This window comes from Nerophis lumbriciformis, linkage group LG08 (genome assembly GCF_033978685.3).
Source record: "Nerophis lumbriciformis linkage group LG08, RoL_Nlum_v2.1, whole genome shotgun sequence".
NCBI classification, from domain to species: domain Eukaryota; kingdom Metazoa; phylum Chordata; class Actinopteri; order Syngnathiformes; family Syngnathidae; genus Nerophis; species Nerophis lumbriciformis.
In genome coordinates this window covers 39,498,595-39,519,126 of record NC_084555.2, presented here as the reverse complement: position 1 = coordinate 39,519,126, position 20,532 = coordinate 39,498,595, and the positions used below count along the sequence as shown (strand labels likewise).

Sequence of the window (20,532 nt, the reverse complement as noted above, 5' to 3'; positions counted from 1 at the left end):
CAAGGGGCGGATACCAGACGCGCTCCCTGTGGTCTGGAACTCTCTTTAGGGGTGGGTAGAGGGAGGTCAGGAGGGGGGCAGAAACTTCCCCTTTAAATTGTCCAAAAAGTCTATTTTCTTCTACCTGCGACTTTGTGGGTGAGAACATTTTTTTTTGTGACATGGGCATGGCTTGAGTCCTGGGGGGCGGGGAATCAAAAGAAAAATAATTCAGAAAAAAAAAATCCTGGTCTTTGACGTCATCAGGGCGAAGCCGGGCTGGCTGATGCTTGCTTCCGCCCGGAGGGGGAGGGGCTTGTGGGAGCGGCGTGTCCTGCCGGCTCGCGGAAGTTCTTCCTGACGTCCTTCGTCGGGAGCGGCGCTTCCGGAACTGCGCTGCGTCCCCGCAGTCCTGGAACCAAATGGAGTCTCTGTACTCCACGGAGGAGTAGCGCAGAGTTTCCTCTTCCATCGCGCGCAGGACCGCCCAAGAAGCCTCATCAAAAATGTCCAAATGTCTTGCGGAAGAACTTTTTTGCTGGCGACATCTGTCATGACTTGGTCTGTGGCGTGGTTTGTTCTCCCGAGGTGCAAAAGATTTGGACCAGATATGACTTGCAGGTGAATACATATTTAATTTTACTATAACAAAAGGAACAAACTAAAGGTGCGCACAAGGCGGAAGTACAAACTTGACAATTGAAACAAATACTTGCACGTGGGCAAAAAACTAAGGACATGAACAAAAGTCGCTAACTGTGGCATGAATCGAAAAAAACTTACTTGGACATGGCATGAAGTGTGCAGAGGTAAACAGAGTGTGACAGGGGTATGAATGCGGATGTTGCCATAAAGACAAACTGAAAACAATGAACTTAAATACTACAGACATGATTAGCGAAAACAGGTGAGTGACTCAAAATGTGAAACAGGTGCGTGACGTGACAGGTGAAAACTAATGGTTGCTATGGTGACAAAACAAGAGTGCACAATGAGTCCAAATGTGGAACAGGTGAAACTAATGGGTTACCATGGAAACAAGACAAGGGAGTAAAAGCAGGAACTAAAAAGAGTCCAAAACCAGACAGCACATGGCCAAACAAAAACATGATCAACACAGACATGACAAAATGGGGATAGCAGGTCCATTCTATGTGTCATACTTGATCATTTCGCGATATTGCCATATTTTTGCTGAAAGGATTTAGTAGAGAACATCGACGATAAAATTCGCAACTTTTGGTCGCTGATAAAAAAGCCTTGCCTGTACCGGAAGTAGCAGACGAGTAGCGTGACGTCACAGGTTTTGGAGCTCCTCACATGTGCACATTGTTTACAATCATGGCCACCAGCAGCGAGAGCGATTCGGACCGAGAAAGCGACAATTTCCCCATTAATTTGAGCGAGTATGAAAGATTAGTGGATGAGGAAAGTGAGAGTGAAGGACTACAGGGCAGTGGGAGCGATTCAGATAGGGAAGATGCTGTGAGAGGCGGGTGGTACCTGATGACGGCTGCGTTGACCCTGGATCTCAGGAAACAGAGTGGACCGACACCAGCAGATGACATGGCACCCCAAACCATCACTGATGGTGGAAACTTTACACTAGACTTCAGGCAACGTGGATCCTGTGCCTCTCCTGTCTTCCTCCAGACTCTGGGACCTCGATTTCCAAAGGAAATGCAAAATTTGCATGGTTGGGTGATGGTTTGGGGTGCCATGTCATCTGCTGGTGTCGGTCCACTCTGTTTCCTGAGATCCAGGGTCAACGCAGCCGTCTACCAGCAAGTTTTAGAGCACTTCATGCTTCCTGCTGATGACCTGCTCTATGGAGATGGAGATTTCAAGTTCCAACAGGATTTGGCGCCTGCACACAGCGCAAAATCTACCCGTGCCTGGTTTACGGACCATGGTATTTCTGTTCTAAATTGGCCCGCCAACTCCCCTGACCTTAGCCCCATAGAAAATCTGTGGGGTATTGTGAAAAGGAAGATGCAGAATGCCAGACCCAAAAACGCAGAAGAGTTGAAGGCCACTATCAGAGCAACCTGGGCTCTCATAACACCTGAGCAGTGCCAGAAACTCATCAACTCCATGCCACGCCGCATTAACGCAGTAATTGAGGCAAAAGGAGCTCCAACCAAGTATTGAGTATTGTACATGCTCATATTTTTCATTTTCATACTTTTCAGTTGGCCAACATTTCTAAAAATCCCTTTTTTGTATTAGCCTTAAGTAATATTCTAATTTTGTGACACACGGAATTTTGGATTTTCATTTGTTGCCACTTCAAATCATCAAAATTAAATGAAATAAACATTTGAATGCATCAGTCTGTGTGCAATGAATAAATATAATGTACAAGTTACACCTTTTGAATGCAATTACTGAAATAAATCAAGTTTTTCAAAATATTCTAATTTACTGGCTTTTACCTGTATATACTCTATTAGCCACAACACAACCAGGCTTATATTTAATATGCCACAAATTAATCCCGCATAACAAACACCTCCCCTCTCCCGTCCATATAACCCGCCAATATAACTCAAACACCTGCACAACACACTCAATCCCACAGCCCAAAGTACTGTTCACTTCCCCAAAGTTCATACAGCACACATATTTCCCCAAAGTCCCCAAAGTTACGTACGTGACATGCACATAGCGGCACGCACGTACGGGCAAGCGATCAAATGTTTGGAAGCCGCAGCTGCATGCATACTCACGGTACCGCATCTGCGTATCCAACTCAAAGTCCTCCTGGTAAGAGTCTCTGTTGTCCCAGTTCTCCACAGGCCAATGGTAAAGCTTGACTGTCATCTTCCGGGAATGTTAACAATGAAACACCGGCTGTGTTTGTGTTGCTGCAGCCGCCCGCAATACACCGCTTCCCACCTACAGCTTTCTTCTTTGCTGTCTCCATTGTTCATTGAACAAATTGCAAAAGATTCACCAACACAGATGTCCAGAATACTGTGGAATTTTGCGATGAAAACAGACGACTTAATTGCTGGCCACCATGTCCTCTACAATCCATGACGTCACGCGCTGACGTCATCATACCGAGATGTTTTCAGCAGGATATTTCGCGCAAAATTTAAAATTGCACTTTAGTAAGCTAACCCGGCCGTATTGGCATGTGTTGCAATGTTAACATTTCATCATTGATATGTAAACTATCAGACTGCGTGGTCGGTAGTAGTGGGTTTCAGTAGGCCTTTAAACGAAAGATACACGCGTTAGCAGTGCTTTGGTCGCTACAATGCTAACGTTACAGTCACATTTTAAAAGCATCATGATAGGTTAGCCTATGGCTGGAGAAAAAAAGTTCACGTCTCTGCATGACTGACGGATAGTTAACAAAGCTCATGGCTTGATTTTAAGATGTGTAGCAAAGCCTGCTTTTTTGTATTGTTGAATATTGAGGGCAGGGCGGGGGCTCATTTAGCTAGGGGTCGTATCATGTCCATGTCCTTCATGAAATCACTGCTTTGACAAAATGTTGGTGTCGGTAAAGTCAAGCTCTGTTTCTAGTAACAAAATACATCTCTCTTTGTTATTGTACGGCCAAACATTGCGTGTGACAAACGAGTCAGTTTGCCCAACATATCATTTATTTATATAAATAAAAAAATACGAAAATGTTATGTATAAAAAAAGATCCATCTTCCCCATTTTTGATGTTTGTTTTTTGTTTTGTACAAAAATATTTTATCAATGTGCAGCAGGTCAACAAACATCGGACCACAGTGTGACCCCCGGGGCCACACTTTTTGGACTCTCCCTGCCTTATTGCAATGTAATACCAGTGGTCTCAGTCAATCAATCAATCAATCAATGTTTATTCATATAGCCCTAAATCACAAGTGTCTCAAAGGGCTACACAAGCCACAACGACATCCTCGGTACAGAGCCCACATAAGGGCAAGGAAAAACTCACCCCAGTGGGACGTCGATGTGAATGACTATGAGAAACCTTGGAGAGGACTGCATATGTGGGAACCCCCCCCCCTCTAGGGGAGACCGAATGCAATGGATGTCGAGTGGGTCTGACATAATATTGTGAGAGTCCAGTCCATAGTGGATCCAACATAATAGTAAGAGTCCAGTCGACAGTGGGGTCAGCAGGAAACCATCCCGAGCGGAGACGGGTCAGCAGTGCAGAGATGTTCCCAACCGATGCACAGGCGAGCGGTCCACCCCGGTTCCCGACTCTGGACAGCCAGCACTTCATCCATGGCCACCGGACCTGAGTGTCTCCCCCTCCACAAGGGATAGGGGGAGCACAGGAGAAAAGAAAAGAAACGGCAGATCAACTGGTCTAAAAAAAGGGGGGCTATTTAAAGGCTAGAGTATACAAATGAGTTTTAAGATGGGACTTAAATGCTTCTACTGAGGTAGCATCTCTAACTGTTACCGGGAGGGCATTCCATAGTACTGGAGCCCGAATAGAAAACGCTCTATAGCCCGCATACTTTTTTTGGGCTCTGGGAATCACTAATAAGTCAGAGTTCTTTGAACGCAGATTTCTTGCCGGGACATATGGCACAATACAATCGGCAAGATAGGATGGAGCTAGACCGTGTAGTATTTTATACGTAAGTAGTAAAACCTTAAAGTCACATCTTAAGTACACAGGAAGCCAGTGCAGGTGAGCCAGTATAGGTATATCTATATATGTATACAAAGGTATATACAGTATAGGCGTAATATGATCAAACTTTCTTGTTCTTGTCAAAAGTCTAGCAGCCGCATTTTGTACCAACTGTAATCTTTTAATGCTAGACATAGGGAGACCCGAAAATAATACGTTACAGTAATCAAGACGAGACGTAACGAACGCATGAATAATGATCTCAGCGTCGCTAGTGGATAAAATAGAACGAATTTTAGCGATATTACGGAGATGAAAGAAGGCCGTTATAGTAACACTCTTAATGTGTGACTCAAACGAGAGAGTTGGGTCGAAGATAATACCCAGATTCTTTACCGAGTCACCTTGCGTAATTGTTTGGTTGTCAAATGGTATTATTAAATAAATGTTGGTGTCTAGCAGGACCGATAATCAGCATTTCCGTTTTCTTGGCGTTGAGTTGCAAGAAGTTAGCGGACATCCATTGCTTAATCTCAGTTTGGTGCGGTGCAGGGTCACACCACTGCAAACATGCAGCACAAGGGTAATACATACATTATGTTGCGCAATAAACAATGCAAGTGTCAATCATAAAGTGCATGTGTGAGCAATTAGAGCCTGTCCATGTTTTGTTTATGAGGAAGAGTTCTGACCTTCACAATCTTAGAGGAGCCCCCTTCACACTCCCTCCACCTGAGAGACTTTCAAATAATTACAGTTGCCCCGCCATATGTCCTCCAGGAGGCGAGCAGGCAGGTCAGGGTGGGGAGAGAGCTGCATACCTGTGGGACGCCGATTACATAAGCTGCTGCTAATGAGCGCTTCTTTTGGAAAAACGATCACAATCGTGACTCGGTCTGACAGATGCAACCCCAGCGCAGGGGGACTTGATTACACACCAGTGCATGCACAAACACACACACATAAACAAACCTTGCAGCCAGCATCACTTTTGTCCATCCTCCCACAACAGGGGAGCTCTGATGAGCCAAGACTGGAGGTTGATGACATGGTGGTGGGGGGCACTGATTCAGCCAGCCTCATAGGTCACCAGGTGGAGTGCGTGAGTGTGCATGTGTGTGCAGTATAGTCACATGGTGTGACTCATTTGGCTCACACCTCTCATCACAGGTCCTCTTATGCATGCATGCAAAAAAGAACCCTTTAAAACAAATGGTGTGTATTATTTAAATGAGATTAATGTTAAAACTGGATAATGACATTTAAAAGAGAAATGAACGCCCTGCTGTCATGTCGTCTGTTATCCTCAGAGGAGAGGCTCACACTAATGCAGTTAGACGGCACAACAATGTTTCATGGACACAAACCACATTAGGACAAAGGTAATTGTGTTTGTTTGGTGTAACTGCTTGGAGGCTGTAGGGGTGCTGGTAAAATCCCAAATTGTCGTATTTTACTCACAGGTCTGCTTGCGACTTATCTGGTTAGGAACTCACACCGGCTCCTGATGGTTCTGTGTCGTGACCAAGAGAGGCTGCGTGACGGACGCTTCGACAAGCAGGGAGCAGGGAGAATGTGCCTCATGTCAATTTCCCGGAGAGGGAAAACAAGGTGGGGCTGATCTAATCGCATTTATGGTAAAGTGGACATTTTGAAAAAGGGTGGTGAATGTCACATTTGAATAGGAAATGACACGGTGTCTTAGAAATAACCCAACTTTTATTGTCCAGTTGGAGCCTTTGAAAAAGAGTAGATGCTTTCAGACCACAACACAAGTAAGCAGTACGTTAAAATATCATGTATCTACTGTACACTTTATACTAAAAGTTCTCTGAGACTCCTTTTTGGTCAGGACCTACATGCAGGTCACATTGGGTAGAACTGTGAGGCGGCCTCAGACGACTGGATCTCCACCTGAGCCATCTTGAACTGAGTGCACTGCAGCCATTTGCGCAGCGCGAACGGCGGCGCTTCGGGCGTCTGACCTTGTAGACGCTGATGGTTCACACGGTTCTGGATGGCCTGGAGACGCAGCTGCAGCCCGGCCGACAGGTGCTGATGGAGGAGAGAAAAAAAGTAATTGAAAAAGCCTGCATGGACATTTTAACCCTGACACTACCAACAGCAGAGATTTGAAGGGTTTACCTTAAGATTGGACTGAATCATGGGAAGCCACATTGGAATAAGCTGTAGAGAAAGAACAAAGATGCCTTAACTTCTCGTGTAATGATTATTCATTCTTGGTTCAATCCCGGGCTCGGGATCTTTCTGTGTGGAGTTTGCATGTTCTCCCCGTGACTGCGTGGGTTCCCTCCGGGTACTCCGGCTTCCTCCCACCTCCAAAAACATGCACCTGGGGATAGGCTTATTGGCAACACTAAATTGGCCCTAGTGTGTGAATATGAGTGTTCTGTCTATCTGTGTTGGCCCTGCGATGAGGTGGCGACTTGTCCAGGGTGTACCCCGCCTTCCGCCTGATTGTAGCTGAGATAGGCTCCAGCGCCCCCCGCGACCCCGAAGGGAATAAGCGGTAGAAAATGGATGGATGGGGATGGATTTTTTTATTATTTATTATTATTTTTGTATTTTTCTTTAGTTGACAATATTATTATTCTATGATCTATTTTTAATATTTAATCCACTATTTAATTTTTTATCTGTACAAACATTCAAAATGTTTTTACAAATCTTTAATAGGCTAAGGAACCACTTTTGTTAATTGTGGAATAACTCATGAGGTCTTTTTAAAAGGCAGAAGAATCATGTGATTTCACTCATCCAATCAGAGAACAGAGGCAATAATGTTCATGGAAAGGCCACCTTATGAGAATCAAGTTGCATTTGTACTAAAAGTAAAATTGTTATATTCGTAAAGACGGTAAATTTTAAGAGAAATAATACTATGCAAATATAATTTTAAGAAATAGAAAAAAACACTATTACAATTTTTGTGTGGGCTTTTTAGTGGGACCCCAAAACTCTTGATGTGATGTATCAGGAATATAATTTAAGTCATCGAAATTTTAAAAAAAGGGACTGAAATAATAAATAAAATATAAAAATGTAATATATGTATGAGGGATGGGAATCTTACAACAACTCATGATTGGATTCGATTCATATTCCTGGGGTTACGATTTAATTCAGAGTTGATTCTCAATTCAACACCATTTTCGCTGTATATTTTTTGGTATAAAAATAATAATAAAACAGGTTACAGGTCACAAAAGCTCATCTTGGATGCTGATGACATATATATATATATATATATATATATATATATATATATATATATATATATATATATATATATATATATATATATATATATATATATATATATATATATATATATATATATATATATATTAGGGCTGTCAACCTTATTATCGTGTTATCAAATATGGATGAAGATTAATCACATCCGGGTTAAGGCTTAACCCGGAAGACACACGCATTTGTTACATGGTCTGTGATTATGAAGAGGGGTGGCCAATTTTAGATAAAACTAAGGTAACTTGTTGGTATTGCAACATTTTTTTTTTTTATCATCGACGCACATCAAGTTTAAAATACCATAAAATACCATAAAGCGAAACACATACACATGTTGTCAATCCTCTTGGCGACTTTTTTGGCAAACCGCTACGAGCGTCAAATCTAATGACTTTTCCCGGGATATTGGAGACTTCGTTTGTGTCTTGGAGACTCTGAGGGGAAAGCAAGCAGCAGTCACTGTCCTCAGTGATCAGTGATGGCTTCTGCCGGTCAGCTGGTGCTGCCGCGCCGATAGCTAGGTGCTGTAACATGAATGCTAGCTACATCGACAAGAAACAAAGGATAACGCTACACTGGCAAATTTTACTGATTCAATGTTGTCAACAAAAGTAGCACAGTTAAGTTAAACATATGCCTTTGCTAAATGGAAAGTCACCCCATGCTGGACATCTAACATCTGTGAAGACTAAGATGTAAATCGTTTCATCACAGCTGATCTGTCGGAAGAACAATTACAGCAAGGATGAACCAACTTTGCTACACAAACAAGAGCATCAACTTGCAACTACAGACTAAATGTGAATGTATTTTGCTTCCTGGAGAATGTTGGACATCTTTAAGTAATCACAACGAGCTGAGGTCGCATTGTACCAAAAAAGAGAGATCAGCATTGACATCTGAAAATTAGTTTATGAGTGTGTTATCTCCATTATAGATTAGTAACTGTACCTTGTTTGCAGGATTATTGTTAACTGCAAAGACTTTCAAAATATGCACTTAATTTGTACTTTACTTATTTTCACCAAGTTTTGAGCAAATAAATTACTTGTCGTTACGCATTTAAAAAACGTTCCTGTATGATATTCCGACTACTAAATTGCATTTGTACCCAAATATTGGGGTATTTTCTGCAGCAAATTGTATTTATGTAAGAAAATAATAACATGTTTCATTATTCAGCCCTAATATATATATATATATATATATATATATATATATATATATATATATATATATATATATACTGTGTGTATATATATATATATATATATATATATATATATATATATATATATGTATATACATATGTTTTTATATGTAGTGTGTGTGTGTGTGTGTGTGTGTGTGTGTGCGTGTGTGTGTGTGTGTGTGTATAGACATATATGCAGGAGATATCTATGAAGATGCTTGTTCTGTTATTGGAGTAATACCATTCTAGAACAGCAGTAAACGAAGACATTTTCATTTTCAGCAAACCTTGACAAAGATGGTTGAATTGCACTCCTGCAGGGCTTCCATCAGACTAATCACATGAAGACACACCATCTCTACCATCTGAAGGAAGTACAGCATAAAAACAGTCTTTATTACTGTTTCACATTATTTGAAGAGCATGAACTTGAGGTGTGCTGGTAAGGAGAAAGAAAAGCACTCACCACCTTATTGTGCGCCATGAGCTGCAGGATGCTTGGTGTCACACGACTCCAGAACTCCAGTCCTGTGAGAATGGCACCAGAAGAGAACTCAGTCTGGTTTTGGTTCTGCAAGGATGGAGTGGCAGCTGCCTGCTCACAGTATATGGTCCATAACTGGGCAAACATAAAGGCGTGGAATAAAGAGCACATGTGCAGCACGGATGTCTGTGTAGGGAAACAAACACAAGTACAGTGAGATTCCTTGATTAGAGTGGATGAGATAACTCCTGCCACACCTTAGACTGCTCAGGGAAGCCAATAAGAATGACAATAAGATGATCAGCGATGTGGGAGCCAGTGTCGAGAGGGATGGGCATACAGGAAGTGGAGCCCTGATGCAGGGCGCAGTGTGTGAGGGAGCCCAGAAGAAGCCAAGACAACTGACGCACGTGCGAAACACACTCGATGAATTCCTTTGGCCTGCAAAAGAAAACATGACATTGAACACAACATCATGTTCTGTCATCATTAGTGTGATCTTTTTCTCACTTCTTATGTCATTGTGGTAGTGTGTGTCATTGTGCACTGCTGAGGTTCTGCGTGACACTAGGACAATGGCACAATAAGCAAGCAGCTAACAATTATTTTGACTGTGTGGAATTGATTGTTGAGTAATTGCAACTTAAAGCAAAATGGCATGCAGTACTAGCTTCAACCTGCAGAAGTGCTGTTGATTCATCAGTTGTTGTTGACTTCAGGCATAGAAACAGGAGTTTAGAACAGTAATTCTCGAACTGTGGTACGCCAACAAATCACTAGATTAAAGTATTGTCATGCTCTGAACATGTGTTGTTTGTGATTTGAGTATTACTCTTCCGTCTATTTGGTGTTTGGTTTGGTTTGTAGCTACACATCTCTCCTCATTTTAGTGTTCCTATCTGTGCCTTAGCTAACCATTCCCTGTATAAATGGAGATAGTAAGCAGCACCAAGTTCTTGGGGGTGCAGATAACTGACAATATAACCTGGTCCCTACACACCAGAGCTCTTGTAAAAAGAGCTCAGCAGCGCATGCACTTTTTGCGTCGGATGAAAAGAGCACAGCTCCCTCCCCCCATTCTCAGCACATTCTACAGAGGCACTATAGAGAGCCTGCTGACCAACAGCATCTCTGTCTGTACTGGAGCCTGCAATGCCTCAGACTGGAAGTCTCTCCAGAGAGTGGTGAGGACGGTGGAAAAGATCATCAGGACTCCTCTTCCTCCTATCCAGGAGATCGCAAAAAGCCGCTGCCTGACCAGGGCTCAGAAATCTGCAAAGACTCCTCCCACCCCCACCAAGGACTGTTTTCACTGCTGGACTCTAGAAAGAGGTTCAGCAGCCTCCGAAGCAGAACCTCCAGGTTCTGTAACAGCTTCTTCCCTCAGGCTGTAAGACTCTTAAACGCATCATAATTAAATTATCCCCTCAACTCCCCACAAAATGGATTAACTCGCTGGAATAAATAAAAAAGACAATATAACATACATCCATAAATGTGGACGCATGTGAAAAAGTGCAATATATTTATCTGTACAGTAATCTATTTATTTATTTATGTATATTTATATATATTTATTTATTTTATATATATATATTTATATATTATTTATACATATTTATTTATTTATATATGCACCTTATTGCTTTTTTATCCTGCACTACCATGAGCTTATGTAACGAAATTTCGTTCTTATCTGTGCTGTAAAGTTCAAATTTGAATGACAATAAAAAGGAAGTCTAAGTCTAAGTCTAAGTCTATAAAGTATATACCCATGGTCACCACAGTGTTTTATTTTCCTATATGCAAACCCAGTGTTACTTGGTAAGTAAAACATTTGCCTTATTTTAATGAATACTTAGGCCTACTACACAACTGTATTTTAATGTTGGTAATTATGGTGGTGCTTTGAGAGCCAAGTGTTTTCTGAGGTGGTGCTTGGTGAAAAAAGTTTGAAAATCACTAGTTTAGAATATTCGGACAGAGTTTTCCCCCAACCCTTTATGTGGTATTAACCAGGGCTGTCAAAGACTACAGTTACACTGCAGGCCAAAGTGGACCAAGTCTGATTTTTTTCTAAGTCTATTTTTTTCCAGTGGACTGTTTAGTAAATGTTTAGTCAAATGTGATCTTTATCAGACTCCAGTATAAACGAGCACAGGGACCAAAGTTGCCCCAATATGGCCTTGGCGTGTCCCTATTGGCGTCTTGTTTAATGTATAGTTCTTCCGTGGGGGGGTGGTGGCAGACTTGTAATTATCTTCCAAAACACCAAGGGGCAGTGTCTCCAGAAGTAACAACTGCAGCTGTTGTTGACGAGATACTTTGTGAACCATTCCTGTGCCGAGTGATGTTAACCACGGAACCACATCATCAACGTCGCTGTCGACACTGGAACTAATCATTCCCAATCAGCTGTTTACTTTTAATGGACGTTTTACTTATAAACCAGAGAAAAATACCTTTGTGAAGATGAACTGTGCAACTTCTGAACGACTCGTGGCAGAGGACGCTATTATTATCTGCAACAATATTCGGCCATTCGGGACTTTGGACAAGAGAGAAACATGTAATTGTAAATAAACAACACTGTTAAATAACTTTTGTAAGTTAACGAAAGATTAAGAATGAGAAGTGTTGTGTGCGAGAGAAAAAGATGTGTGTGCACGACAAAGAATATGTGTCCGAATTGAACCTGTTGTTAGCATAAAATTGACAATAAAAGTTGAAAAGAGTGTCGTACTGTGTGACTTCTTCTGGATGACAACAGCTGAAAAATTACACATACAGTATATATTTTTAAAACGCACTGAGATATTATGTAGAAAATATCTGTTGTCATGCAATTGTTTAATCACTGTTGTTTTATTTCATACAATCATTTGTGCATTTCAAGCACAAAGTCTGCTCGCCTGAGTTCTTGTCAAAAACTGACGTAGGCTACGCAGGCAGAGGGGCGACGCCTATGCAAGCCACGCGACGCGAGAGTACACACCAGGATTTAGTGGTTTTGTGCCATGGCTGTTGTGTAGAGGAAAAAGGCAGATGATGGGAAACAACTGCAGGAGGTGGAAGAAGAGAATTGCAAAAAGGAAAGTGATTGCGAATGACATAGCTTGACAAAAAATGACATACAAGTGGCAAACAGACATTACCGTTTGGACTGCAGTAAGATAAAAAAAGATCAGATTCCAAACACATTTTGGACAACCTTTGATGTGGCCAAAGTCCGATGCGAAAAGATCAGATTTGAAGCACTTTGGAGCGTTTGGACTGACAAAAAACCGATCTGAGTCACTTGCGGATAAAATAAATCAGATTTGGTGTGCAGTGTAAACGGACATAAAGTTATCGCTTTAATTGTTGCGATTAATTACCAAAAATATTGCATTAATATTGTATCAATGCAGATTAATCCCAAAAAATATTGCATTAACCAAGCATAAATGCAGATTAATCGCACAATTTCTACATGCTCCTTTGCCTCGAAGGATAGTTACCTGAAAGGTGGAGCAGGTTGTCATACGATCAAGTGATCAAGCATACGTGACTGCAAAGTAGAGTGAGGAGACTGCGACTGGTGTGCTTACTTATTTCACTTGACAATACACCCCGACCTTACTTTAGAGAACACTGTTAGCAAGTTTCGAACAAATAAATTACGTGAATTCAAGTAAAACATTTTAAAAAGATGTCCCTGTGTGAGATTCTGACAATAAAATTTTAATTGTGTCAAAATATTAAGGTGTTCTTTAAAGACACAAGTAATTTACTGCGATTAATCACGATTAATCGAAATGCAAAAAGTGTGATTAATCTGATTTTTAAAAACATGAATTTTTCACAGGGCTCTGTGGATGTGGCGACCCAATCAGTGGTCCCATTTTGTCCACCCTGTAACTGTATGTCTGTTCTTGAAAGGGTTTGTACAGAAAATTGTATTTTGTTGTACTTCTTAAGTGTTCACAAGTGTCTCAAAGGGCTGCACAAGCCACGACGACATCCACGGTTCAGAGCCCACAAGTGCACTGACATTAAATGGTATTCATTAAATTAAAAAAATAAATCAACCAAAACATGAGTGAGTGTGTCACCAAAGTCATTTGAATGTATCACTGCTAGTCTGCACCATACTGAAGCAGAATGAGTCTAATGCCAGCCAATGGTGTTAAAATAATATTTAAAAGGTGGACATTTATCCATGAAAATATTTAAAAGTTGCTGATGGTGTGTTTGACGGAGAAGCAATTGGAAGGAGATATCGTAGTAGTTTGCTCTCCGGGGTAAATGCTGTATATTATTATTACACTACTTCATATAACCACTGTAGTTGTTAGTAGTGCCTACTTTCATTGTATTGCTTTCTATCCATCCATCCATCCATTTTCTACCACGTGTCCCTCTCGGAGTGGCAGGGGGTGCTGGAGCTTATCACAGCTACATCCGGGCAGAAGGCGGGGTGCACCCTGGACAAGTTGCCACCTCTTCGCAGATTGCCTTCTATGTACAAACCCTGTTTCCATATGAGTTGGGAAATTGTGTTAGATGTTAATATAAACGGAATACAATGATTTGCAAATCATTTTCAACCCATATTCAGTTGAATATGCTACAAAGACAACATATTTGATGTTCAAACTGATAAACTTTTTTTTTTTTTTGCAAATAATCATTAACTTTAGAATTTGATGCCAGCAACACGTGACAAAGAAGTTGGGAAAGGTGGCAATAAATACTGATAAAGTTGAGGAATGCTCATCAAACACTTATTTGGAACATCTCACAGGTGAACAGGCAAATTGGGAACAGGTGGGTGCCATGATTGGGTATAAAAGTAGATTCCATGAAATGCTCAGTCATTCACAAACAAGGATGGGGCGAGGTTCACCACTTTGTCAACAAATGCGTGAGCAAATTGTTGAACAGTTTAAGAAAAACCTTTCTCAACCAGCTATTGCAAGGAATTTAGGGATTTCACCATCTACGGTCCGTAATATCATCAAAGGGTTAAGAGAATCTGGAGAAATCACTGCACGTAAGCAGCTAAGCCCGTGACCTTCGATCCCTCAGGCTGTACTGCATCAACAAGCGAAATCAGTGTGTAAAGGATATCACCATATGGACTCAGGAACACTTCAGAAACCCACTGTCAGTAACTACAGTTGGTTGCTATATCTGTAAGTGCAAGTTAAAACTCTCCTATGCAAGGCGAAATCCGTTTATCAACAACACCCAGAAACGCCGTCGGCTGGCTGGGCCTGAGCTCATCTGAGATGGACTGATACAAAGTGGAAAAGTGTTCTGTGGTCTGACGAGTCCACATTTAAAATTGTTTTTGGAAACTGTGGACGTTGTGTCCTCCGGACCAAAGAGGAAAAGAACCATCCGGATTGTTATAGACGCAAAGTTGAAAAGCCAGCATCTGTGATGGTATGGGGGTGTATTAGTGCCCAAGACATGGGTAACTTACACATCTGTGAAGGCGCCATTAATGCTGAAAGGTACATACAGGTTTGGGAGCAACATATGTTGCCATCCAAGCAACGTTACCATGGACACACCTGCTTATTTCAGCAAGACAATGCCAAGCCATGTGTTACATCAATGTGGCTTCATAGTAAAAGAGTGCGGGTACTAGACTGGCCTGCCTGTAGTCCAGACCTGTCTCCCATTGAAAATGTGTGGCGCATTATGAAGCCTAAAATACCACAACGGAGACCCCCGGACTGTTGAACAACTTAAGCTGTACATCAAGCAAGAATGGTTAAGAATTCCACCTGAGAAGCTTAAAAAATGTGTCTCCTCAGTTCCCAAACGTTTACTGAGTGTTGTTAAAAGGAAAGGCCATGTAACACAGTGGTGAACATGCCCTTTCCCAAATACTTTGGCACATGTTGCATCCATTAAATTCTAAGTTAATTATTATTTGCAAAAAAGAAATAAAGTTTATGAGTTTGAACATCTCCTCTCTGAGCTGCCACCTTACAGTGGTAGAGGAGTTTGTGTGTCCCAATGATCCTAGGAGATATGTTGTCCGGGGGCTTTACGCCCCCTGGTAGGGTCTCCCAAGACAAACTGGTCCTAGGTGAGGGATCAGACAAAGAGCAGCTCGAAGACCTCCATGATGAATAAAAAATAAAGGACCCAGATTTCCCTCGCCCGGACGCGGGTCACCGGGGCCCCCCTCTGAAGCCAGGCCCAGAGGTGGGGCACGATGGCGAGCACCTGGTGCCCGGGCCTGTCCCCATGGGGCCCGGCCGGGCACAGCCCGAAGAGGCAACGTGGGTCCCCCCTCCAATGGGCTCACCACCCATAGCAGGGGCCATAGAGGTCAGGTGCAGTGTGAGCTGGGCGGAAGCCGAGGGCAGGGCACTTGGCGGTCCGATCCTCGGCTACAGAAGCTAGCTCTTGGGACGTGGAACGTCACCTCGCTGGGGGGGAAGGAGCCTGAGCTAGTGCGCGAGGTCGAGAAGTTCCGGCTAGATATAGTCGGACTCACTTCGACGCACAGCAAGGGCTCTGGAACCAGTTCTCTCGAGAGGGGCTGGACTCTCTTCCACTCTGGCGTTGCCGGTAATGAGAGGCGACGGGCTGGGGTGGCAATTCTTTCTTGTTGCCCCCGGCTCAGAGCCTGCACGTTGGAGTTCAACCCGGTGGACGAGAGGGTAGCTTCCCTCCGCCTTCGGGTGGGGGCACGGGTCCTGACTGTGGTTTGCGCCTACGCGCCAAACGGCAGCTCAGAGTACACACCCTTTTTGGATTCGCTCGAGGGAGTACTTGAGAGTGCTCCCCCGGGTGATTCCCTCGTTCTACTGGGGGACTTCAATGCTCATGTTGGCAGCGACAGTGAAACCTGGAGAGGCGTGATTGGGAAGAATGGCCGCCCGGATCTGAACCCGAGTGGTGTTTTGTTATTGGACTTTTGTGCCCGTCACAGATTGTCCATAATGAACACCATGTTCGAACATAAGGGTGTCCATATGTGCACTTGGCACCAGGACACCCTAGGCCGCAGTTCCATGATCGACTTTGTAGTTGTGTCATCGGATTTGCGGCCTCATGTTTTGGACACTCGGGTGAAGAGAGGGGCGGAGCTTTCAACCGATCACCACCTGGTGGTGAGTTGGCTGCGATGGTGGGGGAGGATGCCGGACAGACCTTGCAGGCCCAAACGCATTGTGAGGGTTTGCTGGGAACGTCTGGCAGAGTCTCCTGTCAGAGAGAGTTTCAATTCCCACCTCCGGAAGAACTTTGAACATGTCACGATGGAGGTGCTGGACATTGAGTCCGAGTGGACCATGTTCCGCGCCTCTATTGTCGAGGCAGCTGATTGGAGCTGTGGCCGCAAGGTAGTTGGCGCCTGTCGTGGCGGTAATCCTAGAACCCGTTGGTGGACACCAGCTATGAGGGATGCCGTCAAGCTGAAGAAGGAGTACTTTCGGGTTATTTTGGCTCATAGGACTCCTGAGGCAGCGGACAGGTACCGACAGGCCAAGCGGTGTGCGGCTTCAGCGGTTGCGGAGGCAAAAACTCGGACATGGGAGGAGTTCGGGGAAGCCATGGAAAACGACTTCCGGACGGCTTCCAAGCGATTCTGGACCACCATCCGCCGCCTCAGGAAGGGGAAGCAGTGCACTATCAACACCGTGTATGGTGAGGATGGTGTTCTGCTGACCTCGACTGCGGATGTTGTGGATCGGTGGAGGGAATACTTCGAAGACCTCCTCAATCCCACCAACACGTCTTCCTATGAGGAAGCAGTGCCTGGGGAATCTGTGGTGGGCTCTTCTATTTCTGGGGCTGAGGTTGCTGAGGTAGTTAAAAAGCTCCTCGGTGGCAAGGCCCCGGGGGTGGATGAGATCCGCCCGGAGTTTCTTAAGGCTCTGGATGCTGTGGGGCTGTCTTGGTTGACAATACTCTGCAGCATCGCGTGGACATCGGGGGCGGTACCTCTGGATTGGCAGACCGGGGTGGTGGTTCCTCTCTTTAAGAAGGGGAACCGGAGGGTGTGTTCTAACTATCGTGGGATCACACTCCTTAGCCTTCCCGGTAAGGTCTATTCAGGTGTACTGGAGAGGAGGCTACGCCGGATAGTCGAACCTCGGATTCAGGAGGAACAGTGTGGTTTTCGTCCTGGTCGTGGAACTGTGGACCAGCTCTATACTCTCGGCAGGGTCCTTGAGGGTGCATGGGAGTTTGCCCAACCAGTCTACATGTGCTTTGTGGACTTGGAGAAGGCATTCGACCGTGTCCCTCGGGAAGTCCTGTGGGGAGTGCTCAGAGAGTATGGGGTATCGGATTGTCTGATTTTGGCGGTCCGCTCCCTGTATGATCAATGTCAGAGCTTGGTCCGCATTGCCGGCAGTAAGTAGGACACGTTTCCAGTGAGGGTTGGACTCCGCCAAGGCTGCCCTTTGTCACCAATTCTGTTCATAACTTTTATGGACAGAATTTCTAGGTGCAGTCAAGGCGTTGAGGGGATCTGGTTTGGTGGCTGCAGGATTAGGTCTCTGCTTTTTGCAGATGATGTGGTCCTGATGGCTTCATCTGGCCAGGATCTTCAGCTCTCGCTGGATCGGTTCGCAGCCGAGTGTGAAGCGACTGGGATGAGAATCAGCACCTCCAAGTCCGAGTCCATGGTTCTCGCCCGGAAAAGGGTGGAATGCCATCTTCGGGTTGGGGAGGAGACCCTGCCCCAAGTGGAGGAGTTCAAGTACCTCGGAGTCTTGTTCACGAGTGAGGGAAGAGTGGATCGTGAGATCGACAGGCGGACGGTGCGGTATCTTCAGTAATGCGGACGCTGTATCGATCCGTTGTGGTGAAGAAGGAGCTGAGCCGGAAGGCAAAGCTCTCAATTTACCGGTCGATCTACGTTCCCATCCTCACCTACGGTCATGAGCTTTGGGTTATGACCAAAAGGACAAGATCGCGGGTACAAGCGGCCGAAATGAGTTTCCTCCGCCGGGTGGAGGGCTCTCCCTTAGAGATAGGGTGAGAAGCTCTGTCATCCGGGGGGAGCTCAAAGTAAAGCCGCTGCTCCTCCACATCGAGAGGAGCCAGATGAGGTGGTTCGGGCATCTGGTCAGGATGCCACCTGATCGCCTCCCTCGGGAGGTGTTTAGGGCACGTCCGACCGGTAGGAGGCCACGGGGAAGACCCAGGACACGTTGTCTCCCGGCTGGCCTGGGAACGCCTCGGGATCCCCCGGGAGGAGCTGGACGAAGTGGCTGGGTAGAGGGAAGTCTGGGCTTCCCTGCTTAGGCTGCTGCCCCCGCGACCCGACCTCGGATAAGCGGAAGAAGATGGATGGATGGATGGATGGATGGAGTTTGAACATCAAATATCTTGTCTTTGTAGTGCATTCAATTGAATATGGGTTGAAAAGGATTTTCAAATCATTGTATTCCGTTTATATTTACATCAAACACAATTTCCCAACTCATATTGAAACGGGGTTTGTGGTAAAAGTGTGTTGTTTTGTTGGGGCAAGCAGTGGTTTAGTTCACTTCAATTAATTTCATTGGGAGACGTTGCTTTGAGATACAAGTGTTTTGAGTTAAGAGCTCTGTCCAGAACCATCCATCCATCCATTTTCTACCGCTTATTCCCTTTGGGGTCGCGGGGGGCGCTGGAGCCTATCTCAGCTACAATCGGGCGGAAGGCGGGGTACACCCTGGACAAGTCGCCACCTCATCGCAGGGCCAACACAGATAGACAGACAACATTCACACTCACATCCACACACTAGGGCCAATTTAGTGTTGCCAATTAACTTATCCCCAGGTGCATGTCTTTGGAAGTGGGAGGAAGCCGGAGTACCCGGAGGCAGGCCCGGCCCTAACCAATCTGACGCCCTAGGCAAGATTTTAGGTGGCGCCCCCCCCACATCGGCAGTGAAGTGTATATACTCACAAGAACCCGAATAGCTTTGTCTTTGACCTTTTTTTTTTACTTACAACTATACCTAATATATAAAGGGGTGGAAAAGTGACTATTACCTGCAGGGCAAACATTAGCTAACCAGAAGGCGATAACAATGAAACAAAAAACACCTGCTTGAGAGAGATCTAATACAAACATTTATATGCATGTACAACACTTAGAACTTTTAGCATATCAGTATGTGGAATTAAATTATGGAATGGATTAAGTAAAAAAGTTAAAAAATGTACTGATATGATCCAGTTTAAGAGGTTGTTCAAAATAATAGTGCTTACAGAGTACAAAGAAGAACAATCATGAGAAATACTTTCAACCTTATTGAAAATAAGATATTCTTCATCTCAGTATGTTAATAATGACCAGTGTTGGGACTAACGCGTTACTAAGTAACGCGTTACTGTAACGCCGTTAGTTTCGGCGGTAACTAGTAATCTAACGCGTTATTTTTTTATATCCAGTAACTCAGTTACCGTTACTACATGATGCGTTACTGCGTTATTTTACGTTATTTTTTAATGTAGTATCGGCTAGAAACAGAAGAAGTGTCGTCCTTCTGTCTCACAAGGAAAAGAAAAGGCGTGCTTTCCTCGACCGAGGAGCGGAGCGCAGGGGAGACGTTCCTCCAGGGCCTATGTACTTCGGGGCTAACACCCTTCACTTTACCCGGCAGTGGGTCTTTACAGCTTCGGACTCGAGGGTGAATGACGAGGCCGGCGGTTTGTTGCAATTTTGTGACTTTATTGGTGTCTTGCACGCAGCCATCCACCAAGCTAGAGCACCTGCACGCATCCACTGTTGCGCTCCCTCTCCTCTCTCGCCCACTCACTCACTGACGTCACTCACCTCACATGCTGTCATTTCTTAAAGGGCCACACACACACACACACACACGCTACTCTCATAACAACTAAAAAGACATCATGGCGAAACCAGAAGTCGAGTTACATGGAGACATTGTCACTACTTTTCTTTTGTCGAGCACAAAGAAAATAACATTTTAGTTAAATGTAAGTTGTGTCTTGGATCAAAGATCCCATCTACTTAAAGTTAAAGTGACAATGA

The 20,532-nt window shown here is 44.2% G+C and overlaps 1 protein-coding gene across 5 annotated transcripts in view; it reads right to left on the bottom strand.

The window, feature by feature from the left end:
• Positions 1-6,275: 6,275 nt before the first annotated feature.
• LOC133611779 (protein unc-79 homolog) overlaps positions 6,276-20,532 on the bottom strand; it is a 132,487-nt gene continuing 118,230 nt past the window's right edge. Inside the window, exons 47-51 of one of the 5 annotated variants that reach the window (XM_061968907.2) lie at positions 9,786-9,969; positions 9,511-9,714; positions 9,332-9,409; positions 6,722-6,763; positions 6,276-6,631 (exon numbers count right to left, since the gene is read on the bottom strand). In XM_061968907.2, coding sequence (XP_061824891.2) covers positions 6,443-6,631; positions 6,722-6,763; positions 9,332-9,409; positions 9,511-9,714; positions 9,786-9,969 — 697 coding nt within the window. In that variant the 3' untranslated portion in view covers positions 6,276-6,442. Of the gene's footprint in view, positions 6,632-6,721; positions 6,764-9,331; positions 9,410-9,510; positions 9,715-9,785; positions 9,970-13,879; positions 14,042-20,532 lie in introns of those variants that run through there. The other 4 variants (XR_009816035.2, XR_009816036.2, XM_061968909.2 and 1 more) reach the window with 4 other exon arrangements.